This window comes from Amblyomma maculatum, chromosome 2, assembly GCF_055883805.1.
Source record: "Amblyomma maculatum isolate TAMU_Amacu chromosome 2, ASM5588380v1, whole genome shotgun sequence".
Lineage (NCBI taxonomy): Eukaryota > Metazoa > Arthropoda > Arachnida > Ixodida > Ixodidae > Amblyomma > Amblyomma maculatum.
This window is the reverse complement of record NC_139345.1, coordinates 91,175,460-91,193,586: the sequence shown is the minus strand read 5'-3', so window position 1 is coordinate 91,193,586 and position 18,127 is coordinate 91,175,460. Positions and strand designations below refer to the sequence as shown.

Genomic DNA, 18,127 nt, shown 5'->3' with positions numbered 1-18,127 from the left:
ACCCTAACTTCATACGTCACCTAATGCCGGTTTTCTGTGCATGTTGCGCATAGTGGTAATTGGTAGCAGTAAGTGACGCTGTGCCCAATTTTTAGCCCATTTGTAAAAATACAAAGTGGGCCGTTTAGGTGACCGGCGCCAAGAATCGTTTGGTAAGGACTTCTTGCTTCGCTACAATGGGAGAAGAACGGGATCTCGACAAAGGTGAGTAGCTAGTGCTTCGATTACTTAAGCCTACTGAGCTATGCGCTTTGCATTCTGTCGATGCATTAAGTGCTGGTTCTATTAAAGTTGTTGTTCGCTATTTAAGCGTCACTTATATTGTGCCTAGCGTTAATTCCCCAGTTATCTGGCTTTACAAACTAGTCTTTCAGGTAAATCTGTACGAACCCACCCCCTGGAAGCGAGGTGCAGGGTCTCCCGTGGTGTGCGCGCGATGTTTTCCTATTTGATGTTTTCCTACTAATCGCATGAAAAAAAATAAATGAAGAAGCCTCTTAACCAGTAATATGGCGCTTTTACCTTTTAGGGCGTCTCGTTGCAGACGTCCAAGCCTTTTTTTTTTTTTTTTTTTTTTTTTTTTTTTATGGCCATGCTTATGTTGTAGGCCAAAACGAGTGGTTCAACGTTCGGCAGTGCTTTCCTCAAATCCGCACTTGGCTTAGTAGAGTAGCAAAATACTGAGTGAGGTCTACTGATTTATCGTTAAGCGATTGTGTAGCAGTTTTGTTGTATTGTTTTAGTGAACGCGTGGTACACGGTGAAATGTGCTACACGGAAAGTTGGTATCTGCCTGAGCCCATGACCGTCCAACACGCCGCTTTCGTTCACTGCCATTCCTCGAGTTCGTGTCTTGAGCACCGCGGAATATTGTAGTCGTTCTCTCAGTGCGTTATTGTTTACATCTTGTGCGCACCATTTATATATTTCTGTACCTCTACGGTTCACTGTCACATTCGCAGTCGGAAAGGCATCGTTTACACTCCAAAGTAAACATCTTTAATCCCTCTCTACGCATTGAGCGATAGAACCGTTGATGCTAGAGGCACGAATATAATAGCTTTTTCTTTCCGCGGTTGATATTGACGCGATATTTCTAGATAATTCTTGAAGTCACGAATGTGCTTACAGGCAGTTTGATGTTGCAGCAATTTTCTTGTTAACAGAATTGAGCTAAAAGCTTCGAATTAGTATTTAGCAGAAGTTGACGCATTTCTTCTAGCATAATATAGGTTGAAATGACTTGAACATTTGCCTAGCTTTTGAAAGGATGAAGGGAGGTATAACAGCTGAGATTAGGTGCAAGACATGGATGTATTAGACTCGTTACCGTCTTCCGCCGCCTGACCTTTATTTCTTTACAATCATGCATGCATGATATGCCCTGTGAAGCTTTTTCCGGGATGGGTTCTGTGCACCATTTTGCAGCAAGCATTTGATGCTGGTCTCTGCCAAGACTACATACTATTACACTTAAAGTTGGCCATAATTGCAGCCAGCACTTCTGCAGTCATTTGGCCAAGTGTGCAGACTGAGCTGGTTGATGAATGGGAGACCAGATACTACATAAACATTGTTTTTGTGATGTAGCTCATGAATGTAATAAACGATTCATGTCTGTTGCATTTAAATGTTCAGTGCAAGGATCGTTTCTACCTGCTATTCATCCAGTGTAACAGTTTTTTGTAAAATCAATTCATATGGTCAAGTTAGGTCCAATAGGTGTGCCATGCCTTTAACCCTTTGTTGCATGATAAAAGATTACGTGTGGAAAGTGCGATTTTTGGGTGTTTTCTGTCTTTGTGCATCCGGAAAACACCAAGAAAAAATTTTGCTTCTTTCAAAGTGTTTATTCCATAAGATATAGAATGTCCACTACAGTGGACACCATGCACCCGCGCTCTGATGGCGGAAGTTCCGAGTAGTGTTTTTTTTTATTATTATTATTATTATTATTATTATTATTATTATTATTATTCAGCAATCAAGGTTTGCTGCACACATGGAGGCGTGAATGCGATAGGCAAGATGCGGTGTTACTCTGCCTTATAAAACAGAAGCGGGCACTTTTGCCGCCAACACACATGTACACCTTGCACATTCCGCAGAGGTACGTAGTCTCTCTTTTCCTGTCGCTGTTGACAGGATGTTGACACCACTTCAGGTTCCGTAGTGGCAACATCTGGTTCTGGCATTTCAAACAATAAGATGACTCGAGGTCACTAAGGTAACGACACTTTCGATAACGACGCAAACTCGAATACAGAGCCACGTTCTGTACGGGCAGTTTAACCTACCATGCATGGTGTCCACTGTAGTGGAAATTTTACAAAAGTTGTTATAAAAAATTATCTCCGCTTTACTCAGCCACAGTATATATAGCACTTGTCTCTGAGTGCTTCTTGTATCGCTTTTATATAATTATATGCTTTAAACTATTAGTAAAGGCGAGTTAAAAGAAAGTTATTAGAGATTGACGTCACTTATTCGTTTGAGCAGGATGCACCCATTAATAGAACTAAGTTTTCAAAAACCGGCCGTATCGCGGCGCCATCTATAGCAGTAGAAAGACAGCTATTTTTATCCACTGTTGTTACCAGTATGCACAGGGTATCAGTAATGCGCTGAACATTTCTCCAAAAATCGTAGAAATGTGTCCTCTGTCGTGGACAGCATGCAACAAAGGGTTAAGAATGAGTGGGAGTAGGCACGTGAAATAGCACAAGGCCATTTCCTGCACACTGCACTCATGAGAAGAACTTCTTTAGCAAATATTTTGAACATTTTTAAACAAAATTGTGCGTGTTCAGTCATTTCCTTTCGCTGTGCGCACATCCATTTCCTCAGATTCCTCTTTCAGTTAGTTTATAAATAACTCCACACATCTGACTTCCCTTTAGAAGGCACAATTCTACGCCAGACCTCAAAACCAGGGCACTAAGAAATGAGCTTCTGATTAGATGACGGAGGCCATTTTCCTGTATTCTGTTTTTACTGCAACGTTTCTTGCTAGTAGCCAGACTTCTTGCACTGCATGCCAGGCTACCCATGCTAGCAGCTTTTGGCTTGTAGTGCACACAATCTGCGTAGCACCACACCAAATGTGACATTCACTATGTTTCATTCTACTCTTATGCTCTCGCTACGAAAAAAAAAACCATTAAACAAAGCAAGAAACTGTTATGGTGAGCAAGTTGACAGCGTTGTTGCATTTGTTTCACGTCATTAACAGGTGAATTTCGCGTCACACAAACTCAGTCACCAAGTTAATGAGTTGTTTCTAAATTAAGGCTATCGCATGTAGTCATAATTTTACTGCAGCCATGCATAGTGCAACGGCAACACGCAAAAACTACATGGATGCTGGCTGCTCCATGCCTACGCACTGTGTGTAGCAGACGACGTGGCTAACAAGGAGCGAGAGTTGGCTGCAGTGCCATTAGTTCTGGCGATAGCCATTTGGGAAGCAGTATGGGGAGCTGGGAAACAGTTTGTTCTAGTAACGTTGACCCACACACCACAAAAGCTGGTTGGTCACAGAGTCTTATATTCTCTTCGGGGGGAGTGGCGGAGGAGGGAGGGGGGGAACAACCATCAAATTTGGTGACAGCCGTATCACCTGAGGTGCCTGAAGCTCGCTTTGGTGAGCTAGCTAATACTGCATCTGGCTAGCTCTTATTAAGGGAACAGGGTAGGCAAAATTTCCTTTAAAAAAATAATAATTTTTTTATTTTTGTTTAATTTGAAATCCCCATTCTATCCTTTACATACTCCTGTCTTTCATTTACACACATGCGGAATATTTACTCTGAAATAGACATTTCTCGAAACCTATGTGGCAATCAGCCACGTTCCCCTCTGACACCTGCTTGAGATCTGTGCGTCTCCTATTCCAAAAAGAAAATTTTTTTTTCAGTGCCGATTTTGTTCACGTTTAGCAGGATGGTTTTCACACATGAAACAACAGTGTAAAGCTAGCTAGCAAATTTTGTTTAGCAACAGAAATATTCAGACGCATCCGGATTACTCGTGATTCGGGAGTATTTTGCTCATGCTTCGATATGTTTTCGTAGGCAACCGACATTTGTTTATCATTTAGCGCTCATCTAATGACGAACACAAAAAAGTGCTTTAGAAGATAGTGCTTTCAAGGGAACCAGCATAAGTCGACGAGCAATGACGCCAAATCTCCACAACACAACCCAGCGGTGGACACCGCGGTCACCCTACACGTCTGCATCGAAGGTTTCATGCTCGGCGGGACGCCTAGAGTTCGTAAAGGAAAAGTTTTGCGACCGTGCCAATTGCCTGACTGGCAGTAACCTTCTCTTGTGAGCCGTCGCCGAAAGCTGTTTGTGTAAAGCATGCGGTGAAGATTTGCATTTGGTTGAAGACGCTGTACGACAAGCAGTTGCTTGCGCGTTCACCCAGCAATGTGTAAAAGGGTCCTCAGCGCACCAGTTTGAGAGATCTAAATGGCAAACATCGAACAGCATGGCTCGAGCTGACATTTGAGGTCATTCGGAATTTCTGAAAGGTGGTTCACAGTCCACTGGTTATGCAAAGCTCACTGACGGCGACTATACTTCATGCGTAGGGCTACATGACAGGTCACTAAGGAGGTCCGTAGGTCAAGGCAGCTAGTACAGAAAAGAAGTATTGATAATAGAGGTGACTAATAGGCTGGTGGCTATTAAAAATTATCAGAATGTACTTCTAAAGTGCTATTTTTTAATAAAGCTATTTCTTCAACTTCAAAGTCAATATCTCAAAACATGACATTTTGCTGCATTTGACCCTTTTTCTCAGAAACTACTGAAGAAATGCATGGGAGGAAAGAAAATAATCAGATGATGCACATATGTGATCATTTTCTCCGAGAAACAAAGTTTAGAGAAGCAGAGTTTTACATGCGTCAAAGCAACATAAATGAAACAAAATAGTCGAGCTGTGGAGATGCATGCGTTGGACATTTCATTGTTATATAACCTGTTTTGTTAAATAGCTTGGATGGAACTGTTTATTCGTTCACTTAACTGCATGTCTTTCCATTTTTCACATCTGTCTCTCCTGATAACCTCCAAGTACGGCAGCAGTTTTGTGTGCCTTCATTCAAAGCATGGTTTCACTTCTGGCAAGAATGGAAAAAGTGAGCTGGCGTTGCTTAATAGCCAAAATATAATGCAATTACTTGAACAGGCTTCACTACCCGAAATTTTTGTTGGTGCACAGTGAAGCTTTGATGGGACATTCTATCACTCGATTGGTCTTCGTAAACAAACCTGTGAGGTTTTTTTTTTTTTTTTTTTTTTCTTTTTTTTTTTTTTTGAGGGGAGTGGTTGATAGATTTCGGCTTCTTGTCTGTTTAATGCGAAAAATGTGTCTACTGCTGTACAGTTCAGATTTTTCGAAGTCTCTCATTGGTATGGCTCAAAGTGTGCCTGCATTTGACAGGTGTACTACACATGCAAAATCAATATGAGCCTAACTACATCCACTTAATTTTCACACCTCAAAAGGACGTGTTGTCATTGGCTTTCCATTTATCTTGCCTCATTCTTGCTTCCCAAACACGACGCATTGCTGTTAGGTGCGAAACCTTTTTTCCACGAGTTTGAGCAGCTCAGCCTACCATTTTGCAAGTTTCCATTGCCGATACAAATCTCTGTAGGTCAGTTTTCCTGCATAGCAAAATTCCCTCTACCATGACTGCACGGCCCATCAATACATTCTTTTCTGCATTTCTTATGTATCACACTTCATCCTATGCAATTTATATAAAATCGGAAAAGCGTCTTGAGAAAGCAAAGCAGTCAGCAACAGACCCATCTTTGAGGATGGTGTTTTTGGAGCTTTTCTTTCCCTAAAAATAAAAAAGGAAATGGAATTTTCCTCACCGTAGCTGAAAGAAAATAATCCCTCTAGCAACAATCTAGATTTCTCCCATTTTGTTCCAATCCAGTCTTGGGATTGAAGGTTTTGTTGACTTTAAACTCAGCTTTCTCTAAACAAGATGTTTTATGTGAGTACCATTATTTTCAAAACAACTATAGATATCAAGCTGATTTTTAGGGGGCATAGAATATATATATCTGGCAATTTACTTTACCAAAATTATGGTTGGTTTGTTGGTTTGTGGGGTTTAACGTCCCAAAGCGACTCAGGCTATGAGAGATGCCGTAGTGGAGGCCTCTGGAAATTTCGACCACCTGGGGTTCTTTAACGTGCACGGACATCGCACAGCAGACGGACTCCACTCCATTTCACCTCCATCAAAACGCAGCCTCCGAGGCCGGGATTCAATCTCGCATCCTTGGGCACAGTTGTCAAGCGCCGTAACCACTGCGCCACCCTGGCGGGGCGTGTAAAAAACATTGCCTCATTTATAATAAAAACGTACAAAATTTGGTAAAAAAAATAGTGAGTTGGAAGTAAAAAAAGACTAATTTACTTTTTCATATACTAAGCTAATTTTGGTATATTAACTAGAGGATAAAATGCTGAATAAAATACAAAGATCTTGCTGCCAATTTTTTTAGTTGCTGAGAAAAGTGTACCACACTATGCCCCAAAATACGTGGGAAAGATGGGGCTTACCCTGTCCTCTTAAAACTTGCTTATGTCATGCATGGGCTTGGCAAACAGCATTCCTGCACAGGGAGTGTGAATGGTATTTGCACACCAATGGTGTGGCAGAGATACTTAAATTCCTTAATCGTGACAGCAACACAAAGCTGAGGCATGGAGTAAATGGGTGTGGCTACAGATGTTTCCACTGCGGCATCTAATTTCTGCCCCCAAACCATGTTTGGTCGCCATAATGAAGATGTTGTTGAGAAACTGATTTCTAGAGTTGGGCAAACGGTCTGTATATGAACAAAGATGCAGCAATTTGGTAACAAGAAGGGAGCATAACTTCTGACTACTTCGCATGCACTGCACTGTGAGGAACCTCGCCACAGGATGTCGTTGGCGGGGCAGAAATGTTGTGTTGCCAGTCATCACTGCAAGCAAGCTCAAAATACGCCAAACTCTCCCGAAGGGGACATAGTATGGCTGTGGTTGGTCCAAGCTGAATACAGGTGGGCTACAGTGAATGTGCATTACAGTAAGCAATTGCAATAGGGAGTGCTGGTGGAGAAAAATAGATTAAATGAATAAGTAATTCACTTATTATTAAGTTGGAGGCTGTCCAAATGAAAGCAGTGCGTATTATTTTTTGTCGTTATGACCGCTATTTCTCACCCTCTTCAGCATTTCCCTCCCTGAAACAACGCTTTCTGCTCGTTGCCGCATCGCATCGCTAAAATTCTTGCATTGCTTAATCAATTCTTCATCCGCGCTCTCGTCTAATCGCTGTACTTTTACACCAGAAACATCAACCAGAAGCCGTCACGAATTTAACTTGACGCCTTCTTACTCGCATAGTAACACTTTCAAATTCAGTTTTTTTCCACGCACCATTGAATCATGGAATGTATTATCTGGGAACATTCGCTTCTTGGATCTCGACAGTTTTGTGGCTGCCATTCAGGGCACATAAACATTTGTATACATGCCTGTAACCTTTCATTGATTATATACTCCGATCTTGTTCTTACTTTTGTTATTCACTGCACATTGTAACTTGTATTTATTTTAGTACTGTATTCCAGCATTGATCACTTTCCAATATGTTTCATGCATGTATGTTCTAATCACCCACTCCTGCTATAGCTCTCGACAGCGCTGCAGTATGTATAAATAAACAATAAGTAAAAAGAAAGGGAATAACTTTTAAAATGCCACATTCCTGCTTTCGCCCTTCACAGCACTCAATTAGTCCTAAGTGCTCCAAGTGCTCTCCTTATCTTTTGCAGTCTTCTTTTACCCGAAGACACTTCGAATCACTTTCTGCCATCAAAATGGCATCATATGACATTTTAAGTTAATATTGTATAATGAATAGTTGAATCCATTAGTAGCAGCATTTTTGAAAGTGAATAAGGTCCTCAGCAATAATTAGAAGTACTTAATCATACTCGTGGACAAGTTTTTCTGGCTATGGAGCCAAGGCTATGGGAGCGGAGCTTTCATCATGGTATTGCTAAACCATGCAGTTACGGCATATCTGGCCTCAGGTACGGTTTCGGTTTCATTTGTGCCTTTGCTTGAAATAATGGCTCCCGAGCATCCAACGATGCAGAAATGCTTTTCTTCCTTCTACTCAAGGTCAAGCGAACATATATTTGTGATTAATGAATATCGCGCGCTACGTACGTAGCCGAAACAAGTGCATTACGAATGTGTACAGAAACGGACTGGTAGACACAGCAGCAGCAAGCGACATGCGCTTGGACAAACGAAGTGTCGTCGGTGCAGCAATGTGGGTCATTTCGATTATATCTGCAAGTTGTCCGATCGCCCCGGTCAAGTGGAGCAAGTCAAAAATGATTCCTCCAGCAGTGGTGCTATTCTACAGGTATCCACTGTTCCTCTGCAGCCTGTTGCCTTCCCAGAAAAGCCTGTTGACATCGTGGTACCTTTAGACCAAACTCCTAATGGTTGTCGCTTTGCGATAACACTTATTCTGTTACAGTAAGTGGCCGGAAGTTTATTTCATAAATTCCATCACAGCAGTGACTGTTCAAGAGTTTCTGCTAGGTATCCTAGCATGCGATGGTTACCTTAAGCGATTGTGTCAGGTCACTAACCACAATGACAATTTTCATCCTCGGATTTGCAAATTTTCCTTCACGAACGAGGAATACATCACTGCCACTCCTCAGTTTATCACCCTTGTAAAACAATTCAATTCAACAATTCAATAGACTTGTAGAACAATTCAATAGGGTTTTCAAGGCATATGTTCAGCTGGCTCTGTGCGAGCGACGTGATCTATGTGCAGATATTATCGACTATCTCGGTGTATACCGCTGCACGCCACATGCCATGGTGTAAATCGCCCCAGCCATCCTGCTTCATGGCCGGATGTCTTGCACAAGACGTCATGGGCCTGCCGGATCTTCAAGAGTGCTTAAGCCCTTACACCAGTGGTTAGAGCAGAATTAAGCCAATTACTGTGACTTCCAGATTGGTTACTATGTGCGAGTTCACATGTCAACTGCACAAGGCAAGCTGGCTGCTCGGTTTCCGGAGCCTCCAAGAGTTGTGGAGCAGTGGCGTGGACCAGCTTCATACCTGCTGGATGATGGACGTGCGTGGCACCCATCCAAATTTTTGGCTGTTAGCCAAGCAGTTGTTCAGCACCTGCCTCCGTCTTCAGCTTTGGCGGCTCTCTTCGCTGTTATTTTGCCGCCAACTGATTGCACCTGGGTGTCGACCGTTTCACGTCCTGGAAACACGGACCAGAGTCCAACCTCCACTGCTGACGTTAGCACGGACACTCCCTCTTGCTCAGCTTCGCCCAGTACAGAACCAACAGACCCTCTTCAACCCACGTGGGCTGCAACAGCAGCAACTTGTACTCCTCTTTCTGCGACCCACAGAAGCACTTGTGAAAAGAAACTTCTTGCAAGATTCAAAGATTATGTGATGCATTAGACGACCTTTAAAAATTTGCCAGTGTTTTTTTATTTAAGTGTGGCGGAAATGTGAGAACGACAAAGTATGATTACACGCGCACATGCGGAGAAAGCAAGGAGGTGAAAGAATACAGAATGGCTGTAGAGCAGTCGACTTGCTGTGTTGCTTTGCTCATTTCTACGATACAACAGGTATGTCGGGGTTCTCGGATTGAACTTATGACCACAGCTTGTCTGGTGCAGTTGCTCTTCTATTTTGTAGCTGTATGGCTGTACTCAAGCAGATGCTAATGATCGCCCACATTCTACGAAACTACTTCATCTTGAGGTTTTCCCCGAAACATTTGTCTAGACCTGTAGGGATCTTGTGCGAACTGCTGCAATAGTTCCAGGAGCAGGTCACAGAATTGTGATTGGGCCAAGGCTAAACAGACCTCTAAAAAAATGTGATCTTATATATGAGCGCGCCATGGCCTGCAGAGGACATAGAGAAGAGGCGACGAGGAGGGCCGCCTTCCCCCTCGCGGCACCAGATGGCTCGCTCATCAGACACCCGAGGTGCTTTGCATTGAAGCCAGCACTCAAGTTTCACTGACGCCAGCATCAACAAACACCATAGACGCTCTTGCTCTCCTTCTCTCTCCCACAGGGGCTGTCAGTTTCGGCACTCCTCTTGTGTTTCTTTCGCCTTGAGAAACTGAAGTCAGCTTTGAACCTCCGTGCTATTAATCATGCGACTTTGAACCTCCGTGTTATTAATCATGCAAAACTGCATCTAGCCAGGCCAGAGATATTGCTCAAATATTTTTGGTGTGTGTTGATGTGTTTAGCGAGCCCCCATAGACTGGTTCACGGATCCCCATTTGTGGAACACTGGTCTAGAACATGGTCTAAACCTTCAGTAGCTCTGCAGTATGTTTTCTGCTTTACTTTACAAGTTTTTGCTTTAGTTGCATTCTGCTTTTATAGGAAATGTGTTTTTCCAACCCAAAACTAGTAGTCCAACTTAGCTCTGAGAATGAGCCTATTGGCCTCGAGATCGAGCAGAGTCGCCACCTAGCAGCGTAACAACAAACCTTACTCAGTGTGAATGCATGTTCGCGTCTGGTGCCAGCCCGCAGTGATTTACGTGTGCGCGTGTGGCGTGTACAAGAGTGCTTTTTGTTTGTTTCGGTGTTCCTGTGCGCTTTTGCTTACCTATCTGCCTTGTACAAAAGCAATATGAACAGGCTATCACGCCACGCTCTGGTAGGAAAAAAAACTTGCCCATATCGAGTATGTCATGCTGGAAATGACATCATCATTCGCGATCTTCGGTGCTTGAGATTCATTGACAAGCGGTGTCTCAAACGAAGGGGTGCTGTCTTTAGGCGCCGTGTCAAAGCAAAACAGGTTGCTGCCGTCAATACAACTTAATGCAAATGCTCAAAAATCGTATATTCCCGTCTCTGTTTGGAATACCGCAGCTACTGAATAGCTATCGAGTACTTTGTTTTTTTTTTCTTTCTTTCTGTTGAACCACTGTCGCTGTGGCTCAGTGGTAGGGCGCTCGACGGCTGTTTTCAAGAACGGGGGGTTCAATCCCAGCCAGTTCGAAAGGCGCTTCTCGACTGTTGGATTTGACTGCATGTTAAACAATCCCACGTGGTCAACGACACCGAAGCCCGCCCCTACGTCATCCGTCATATAGCTGATGTACTGCGTTCCAGTACAGATCATAGCAGGGTGGGGGAAAAAAATGAAATACAAGCATATAAACACAACTCAAATTCATAAAATTCATAACGTTTGCAGGCACTTTTCAAATATTACTACACTATTCTGAGTAACAGTCTCGTTAAGTTCGTTCCGCTCAGTAATTGTTCTAGAAAAAAAAGAATATTTAAATCGGTTATTTCGCGCATTCAAGGGAGTTATTGTCAGCTCGTGCCTTGGTCTCATGTTATAACCTGAGGAGTAAACAAAATAATTAGAAGTATTAATATTATAGTGACGTTTTATGAGCTGAAATAAAAACTTTCGGCAGACACGATTGTGCTCACTAACTGGGGGTAATCCGCTGCGTTTCACGAGCTCACTGACAGATGCACGGCCGTATGTTAAACAAAAACCTAACTACCTTGTACTGTATTCGCTCTAGTTTATAAATGTTGGTTAATGTGAAAGGGTCCCAGATAATTACGGCATATTCTAAGAGCAGTCGGAGGAGGGAATTTTATGCTAATAGGCGAACACTGGAGGGGGCAGACTTCAGTGAACACCCCCCCCCCCCAAAAAAAAAGTTTGCGCATTGAATTTGCTACAACAGTATCTGTGTTTTGTCCAGATCTTAAAAGCTACAGGTTATTGAAATTAATATAAACTGATTCACTACAATGTACCTTATACCTACAGTGTTGCTTTGGTATGTGAAAGGCTCTTCGCTGTTCTTTCTTTCCCTCTGAGAAGTGTTCATGCATGTGCTCACTTCTAAGGTAATTCTTTATGGCACTGTATGGGTAATATTTAAACCCATACAGTGGCAGAGGATTCGAAACTCTGGATGGTGGCAGAGGATTCGAAGAAAAAAAAAAGAGGAAAGAGCAGACAGCATAGTTTCTGAGTTGTTAAAGTTGCCCTGGTGTATATATTTTTGCATTCAGCGGGTGTGACTTGGTCAAGTATGAGACCATCCTGATCACAAGTTTGGTGAAAAGTGCTTTTTTTCTTGTTTCAGTAATTTACCATCCTCCCATGCACAGTAGTACTGCTTGTTGCTAAAGTTTTCTCTTGCTCTTCCTTTCTCAGACAAGGACCGTAGACGACGGCGGAGTCGTTCCCGTTCACGGAGTCGGGAACGAAGGCGCCGTTCCAGGTCCCGGGAGACTAGGAGAAGGAGGTACTTTCGCTTCGTTATTTCCATTTTAAAAATGACTTACTATACGTGTACTCTTCCACTCTAGTGATTTGCTTAATGTTGCACAGTGCAAGGGTGCAACAGCTGTCTCATAAGTGTGAAATTTGTTAAATTTGTGCCACGCTGCGCCAAAATGCCCCGCTAGCTGCAGAAGTTTGCCATACTCGGGGACAACTTTATGCGCCTGTGATATGGCCGGTCACGACATTCAGACACTGCAGTGCGCATCACGGCCTTTTAGTTTTATTTTGAGATGGCGTCAGGCTGTTCTAACGCCTACTCATATTTTTCTCTCTTGCATCCATGTGCCTCTTCTGCTCTTAAGAGTACGCTGAGCTGTCGCGGTTTGAGGACGCTTCACCGTACAGGTTACAGTCCGTGTGGTGAAGCATCCCCATAACACAAAGGGGCCGCGGTGGTACATGTGATTTTGGAGCAATACTTCAACACTGTTTTAAGCATCGCATGCTTTTAATGGATGTATCTCTAGTCTTTTTATGCGGCTCTTGGAAGTTTTCGGTGTTTTTTTTTTTGGCCACTCATGTACAGCAAGGTTATTTTTATGCTGTCTTGTTGATATACTCACTCTCTTGTCATCAAATAGTGTAGGAGGTGCATCAGTTATGGCTTCTGTATCTGTGCTAATATAACTTCAGGTGGTGCATGGGAAATTTATTTTGGGTGTCAGTGTTTCATGACCAGTGTTTCATTAGGGCAGACTGTCGAGCAGTTATTTTTTGCTTTTTTTGTTCAGCTAGCTAATCATTACTCTGTTTTTAAGGTGTAGGGAGCCCATAAGGCAGCTCTTAAATCATGTTGGAACCACATTCCAGTTAAGATGGGGTGCTGCCTTGTACTTGTGTGCATTGTTGTGCGAGGATGCAGTTTCATTTTTGTGCTTGGCTTTGCTTGCAGCCGCAGTCGTAGTCGAGACAGGGCTGTTGTGGGTGGAGCCAAGAAATCTCGCAGAAGGAAGCCGTCTATCTACTGGGATGTGCCACCTCCTGGATTTGAGCACATCACTCCTCTCCAGTACAAGGCAATGCAAGGTGGGCAGTCAGTGTATGGGATTAGCTCAGTGCTTGCTAAGATTTTAAGCTATTTCTCTGGCAGCTGCATTCAGTGGGTAGTAGCACTGCCCGAGCTGTCTTATAGTAAACCGTTCAGCTACCATTGTCAGTTTTATTAGCACGCGCAAAAAGTTTTTATTTTAGGTACTGCCAGTTGCAAATGTTTGCAGGGCGCATGTTCTCTGAAAAAGTTTTATTATATTGCTTCAAACATTTTTGAGATCTTTGATGGTGGAAGTGGCCCCAGTGGTCGTGCATTGGATCTATACGGTTTTGTGCGGCTGCAGCGTCTGGACAGATTCCGGCCACTATGCTGGCAGCTACGGGTGCTATAGCCACAGTGGGCGGGACTACCACGACCATAGGAAGCCTTGGCGGGGGAGGAGGAGTACCACCCATACCACAAGCGATCGTCCAGCCACCAGCCGCAGTACCCATTGTGGGAGGCACCATCACGCGCCAGGCTCGCCGTCTCTACGTGGGGAACATACCCTTTGGCTGCTCTGAGGCAAGTGCTCACTTCGCTGGTTTCATTTTGTCATACGCGCATTTTACGCAGTGGCATAAAGGTGTCATTTGGGGCGAGGTGCAAGCATTGGGGGTGCTACACACCGGCCACCTGGCAGGTGGCAGAGTTGAGGAGAGAGACGTCCCCCTTGCCTCTTCTGGTTGAGAGGAGGGAGAGGCTGGAGGGTGGCTGTGGATGTATGGGGAGTAAAAAAAAGCACGTGTGTGTTGGTGCAGGGTATTGGGCATGGCTGCTTGCCACGAGGCTCTTCTTGCACTGCCACAGCTAGTGGTGATTAACTCTCTTGGTTTTTGTTAATGAGTGGCGATGGCATTCAGGCCAGAAGAAAGGACATGTAAGGCAGGATTGTGAAGAACCCGAAGCTGTTCTTTTTTCTCTGCCCTTAAATGAAGAAAGTTAAGTGCCAAAGATGACTCGGGCAGTCTTGATTTCTGGGATTGAAATGACCATTGTGTTAGCTGTCCCCTTACTGGCATCAAACAAACACATGTCGGGTGAACAAACTGTGCGCATTGAAACATGCTGCAGCCTAGTCTTTTTACCTTTATTATCTTTCTTGGCCTGCTTCTGCATGTAGGGACAACTCCCTACGGCTATGAAGCAAAAACTATGGAGCCGAAATGTGCCATTTCACTGCACAGCGAAATATATATTATACCATTGCAGAATTGTAAACATTATTATTAAATAGAGGTTGTACTGCAATACTAACAAGTAGAGCATTAGTTTAGAGCACCTTATCATTAGTATAATGCAGGCTGATGGCCATGCCACCTGTTGGGAATCCCGTAAAGCATGCGTGGGCTGCGTCTGACAGATCTCCCAGCCAGTTCCTGTGCACTTTCGCATTGCGCTTTTTTTATTACAGCGCACGTCGTGGACAAATTACCAGTGTCGAATTTAGATCACATAAATGTTCAATTATGTAACAGAACACATTTCAACATAGTTGGCAACTTGAAAACTATTAATTCAAAGTAAAAGTTGAACTGAAAGTGAAACTCTTAGGCCGGATACGCCTAAACTATTTGGTTTAGTAATATTGTGAGGAAAGCCCCGCCTCCGAAGCCTTGCCTGCGCAGCCACAGAAAGCAGTCCTCAAATGTTGATACGAGGGCTATTCAGTAAAGGCCGAGACTGACCCTCTAAAGCATTTACTTCCAAAAATTACTTACCAGGTTTTTATCACCTTCAAAGTACTCCTAATTCTACAAAATGCACTTGTCTCACCGTTTTTCGCCATCTGCTTCAAAACCACCTCCAAAGTTTGTGGGCGATTCCTCTGCCTGGGGTAGACACAAGACACACTTACACAGCTGGCCGTGGAAGAAATATCTTTATCTCACTCGGGAGGTCCATCCATGCAGATGCGGGGGAGGTCAGGGGTCAACGGGAGAGCAGCCAGGCAGCGGCCAGCAGGATATCCAGGAGTGCAGAGTCAAAGGGGGAAAGGCAACGGCGTGCGCCTCTCTTTATAGGGTCCAAGTGGGAACCGGTTTCCCCCATCGGCGGGAGAGGAGAGGGGCAAAAAGGCGGCACACAGGGAGTGCTGGGAAGGGGCGCTGCCTTCAAATGTAGCTGGCGCGGTCCCCACAAGTTCTGTCTGTGTTCTGTGCCGTGTCAAACTGACATCCCTTTAATGGGTACCAGAAGAGGCCGCAGGGGGCTAATTCTGGGTTGTCTGGGATGACAGTTGCACTGCTTTTCTGAGCAAGAAGCCAGACCACATTCTGTCGCAGCGTGAGCCATTGCACTGTCGTGGTGTAGTTCCAATTTCGTACAAGTTCGGGGTTTTTTTCTCAAGATGTGTGCCCTCATCAGCATCTCCAAAACGCTTCTGCAGTACTCGGCGTTCACTGTTTGGCCTATAGGAACTACATCGATGTATATAATTCCCCCTTTTGAGTTTAAAAAATGCTAGGGCCATTGCCTTGTTTGCTGGCCTTTGCGCCTTTTCCGTCATTTGTCGAGGCTTCCTCTTCTAAACTCTGAGTGCTTTAGCTTTTCATCTGTGGCTCATAATAACATCTTCATCTTTCATCTAACATCTTTCATCTGTGGCTCACCTGCAGTGATATTGGCTTGTACCTGTCTTCACTTTTCTCTTCTAGGAACCGCTTCCACTCCAGAAAAACATCCGGTTTTGTTTCTTAGCTGGTGTATGCAAGCACACCGAAGTTTTGACAAGATTTTTTTTTTTTTTTATAAGTTTTGGGTTCTTCCTACTGAAATCTCCAGGTATTGGGAAGGTTGCCCGACAGTATGGCGCCAATCACTCTTGATCGCAGCAGCCACTGCATTGATGGTTTTCTAAAATTCGTGCAGCAGGTTCACGATCGCCTACCAGCAATCCAGAGTCTCCCCCTGCCCTCTTTGATGCCCTAAACTACCGAAATCAAATAGCTCGAGAATTGACGTCCTTACCAAATGCATGCGTCAACTCTGCTTATGTTTCTATGGCCATTTGGTTAAGCTGCACACAAACCTCTGTAGCATAGCGTCCTTCACGCGATGTCCACACATTGGGCACACAACCCACACAATTGGAGGCGTGAAATTCCATCTCCTGTTGAATAAATATTCACTTCACTTGATCAAGCCTGTCATCCAACCATGAAGAGCACCTTTTTTTTAAAAGTAATCCTGTGTCGCCTCCACATTGGGCATACACATTTCACACACAACTTCATACTACTACTAAAACCTACATATGAAGCATGTGGAGATGAGCTGACAATAAGCCACATCCTAATATCATGCATAGAATTAGTGGAAATAAGGAAAAAGACATTTCACAAGTCTCTATAATGAAAGCATCCCACTACATCCAAGCCTTTTGCTAGGAGAAAATGCCCTTGTTGAGATTTCGAGCATCTTAGATTTCTTGAAAGAAGTAAATGTTCTGCACAAACTAGGATCTAAAAAAAGAAACACAACTCATCCAACCTTGTGTTTGTTGCATGGTGGCCTATGATGCCTATGTGTCATAAAAACCAACACAGCACAACCCTCTGTCCAGATCTTTTTCTTTTATTGTCGCTGCATCGGCGTTGTCGACATCTCCGCATACGCATGCGCTTTTGGGGTCGCCATGTTTCCAGGTTTTGAGTTTCAGTGACCATATTTGGTTGTTATAAATGATAATATAATGACACCATTGTAATAAGCAGTTTATTTTACCATGGAAGACGTGGCAAACCTGACGGTGCAGCGGCTGCCCATTGTTACATCCGATATATTGTTAAAACCGGTATTGTTATATCTGGGTTTGACTGTCGTGCATTCAGAAAGTTGTGTTGGGCCACAGTATGCATGCGAGCCACTGACCATGACAGCCACTGACAGTGTCCATGATCACAACATTCAACTGCACCTTTGTTTGTCTTTATTCAAGAGGGTCAAATTTGCCACCACTCATAAATAACTATCTATTCCCAGCTTCTTTTCAGCAAAAAAAACTTGGTTGTCGTGCTAGCTTGTGTGTTGCTAATCAATAACCTTACCATTTTCTTTTCTGTGTACTTTTCATACATCACTTTGCTGTCGTATACTGTGTTATATTAATATGGTGTTGTTGTTTTTCTTCCCTGCAGGAGGAAATGATGGATTACTTCAATGCCCAGATGCATGCCTGTGGTTTCTCCCAGGCACCAGGCAACCCTGTGCTAGCATGCCAAATTAATCTGGACAAAAACTTTGCATTTCTAGAGGTAAGCACTGACATGCTAATTTTTTCATTTGGCTTTTCCTGGCGGTGAAGACTTAATCCAGTGAAATCTTTATACAGTCGAGCCCATTGATAACAGCTGCAGCTGTAACAAATACTTGCTTATTACAGACAAAGGCAGTTCTACTGCCACTGTGGATTAAGGCAGTGCTAGTAGGTCTCGGGTACTGCATACAATTGGGGCGGCGTAACTCTGTTAGAAAGAACAAGAAGGCACCGTAAGCTTGGTCCTGCAATCGAAAAACTTGTATTTGCAATAAGTGTAAAGATTGAAGAACACCTCCGACGGTCACTTGCCGGTCTTTGATGTTGTTGCTGTCTTCAGATGGTGTGGCATGCAAACGTGCAGGTGGTTTAGACACACTTCTTCAGTAGGTAATC

General features: G+C 43.7%; 1 protein-coding gene across 1 annotated transcript in view; it reads left to right on the top strand.

The window, feature by feature from the left end:
• Nucleotides 1–6: 6 nt before the first annotated feature.
• U2af50 (U2 small nuclear riboprotein auxiliary factor 50) overlaps nt 7–18,127 on the top strand; it is a 49,844-nt gene continuing 31,723 nt past the window's right edge. The window contains exons 1-5 of the mRNA XM_084594732.1: nt 7–204; nt 12,312–12,402; nt 13,336–13,469; nt 13,778–13,998; nt 17,613–17,729. Coding sequence (XP_084450858.1) covers nt 177–204; nt 12,312–12,402; nt 13,336–13,469; nt 13,778–13,998; nt 17,613–17,729 — 591 coding nt within the window. The 5' untranslated portion in view covers nt 7–176. The remainder of the gene's footprint in view (nt 205–12,311; nt 12,403–13,335; nt 13,470–13,777; nt 13,999–17,612; nt 17,730–18,127) is intronic.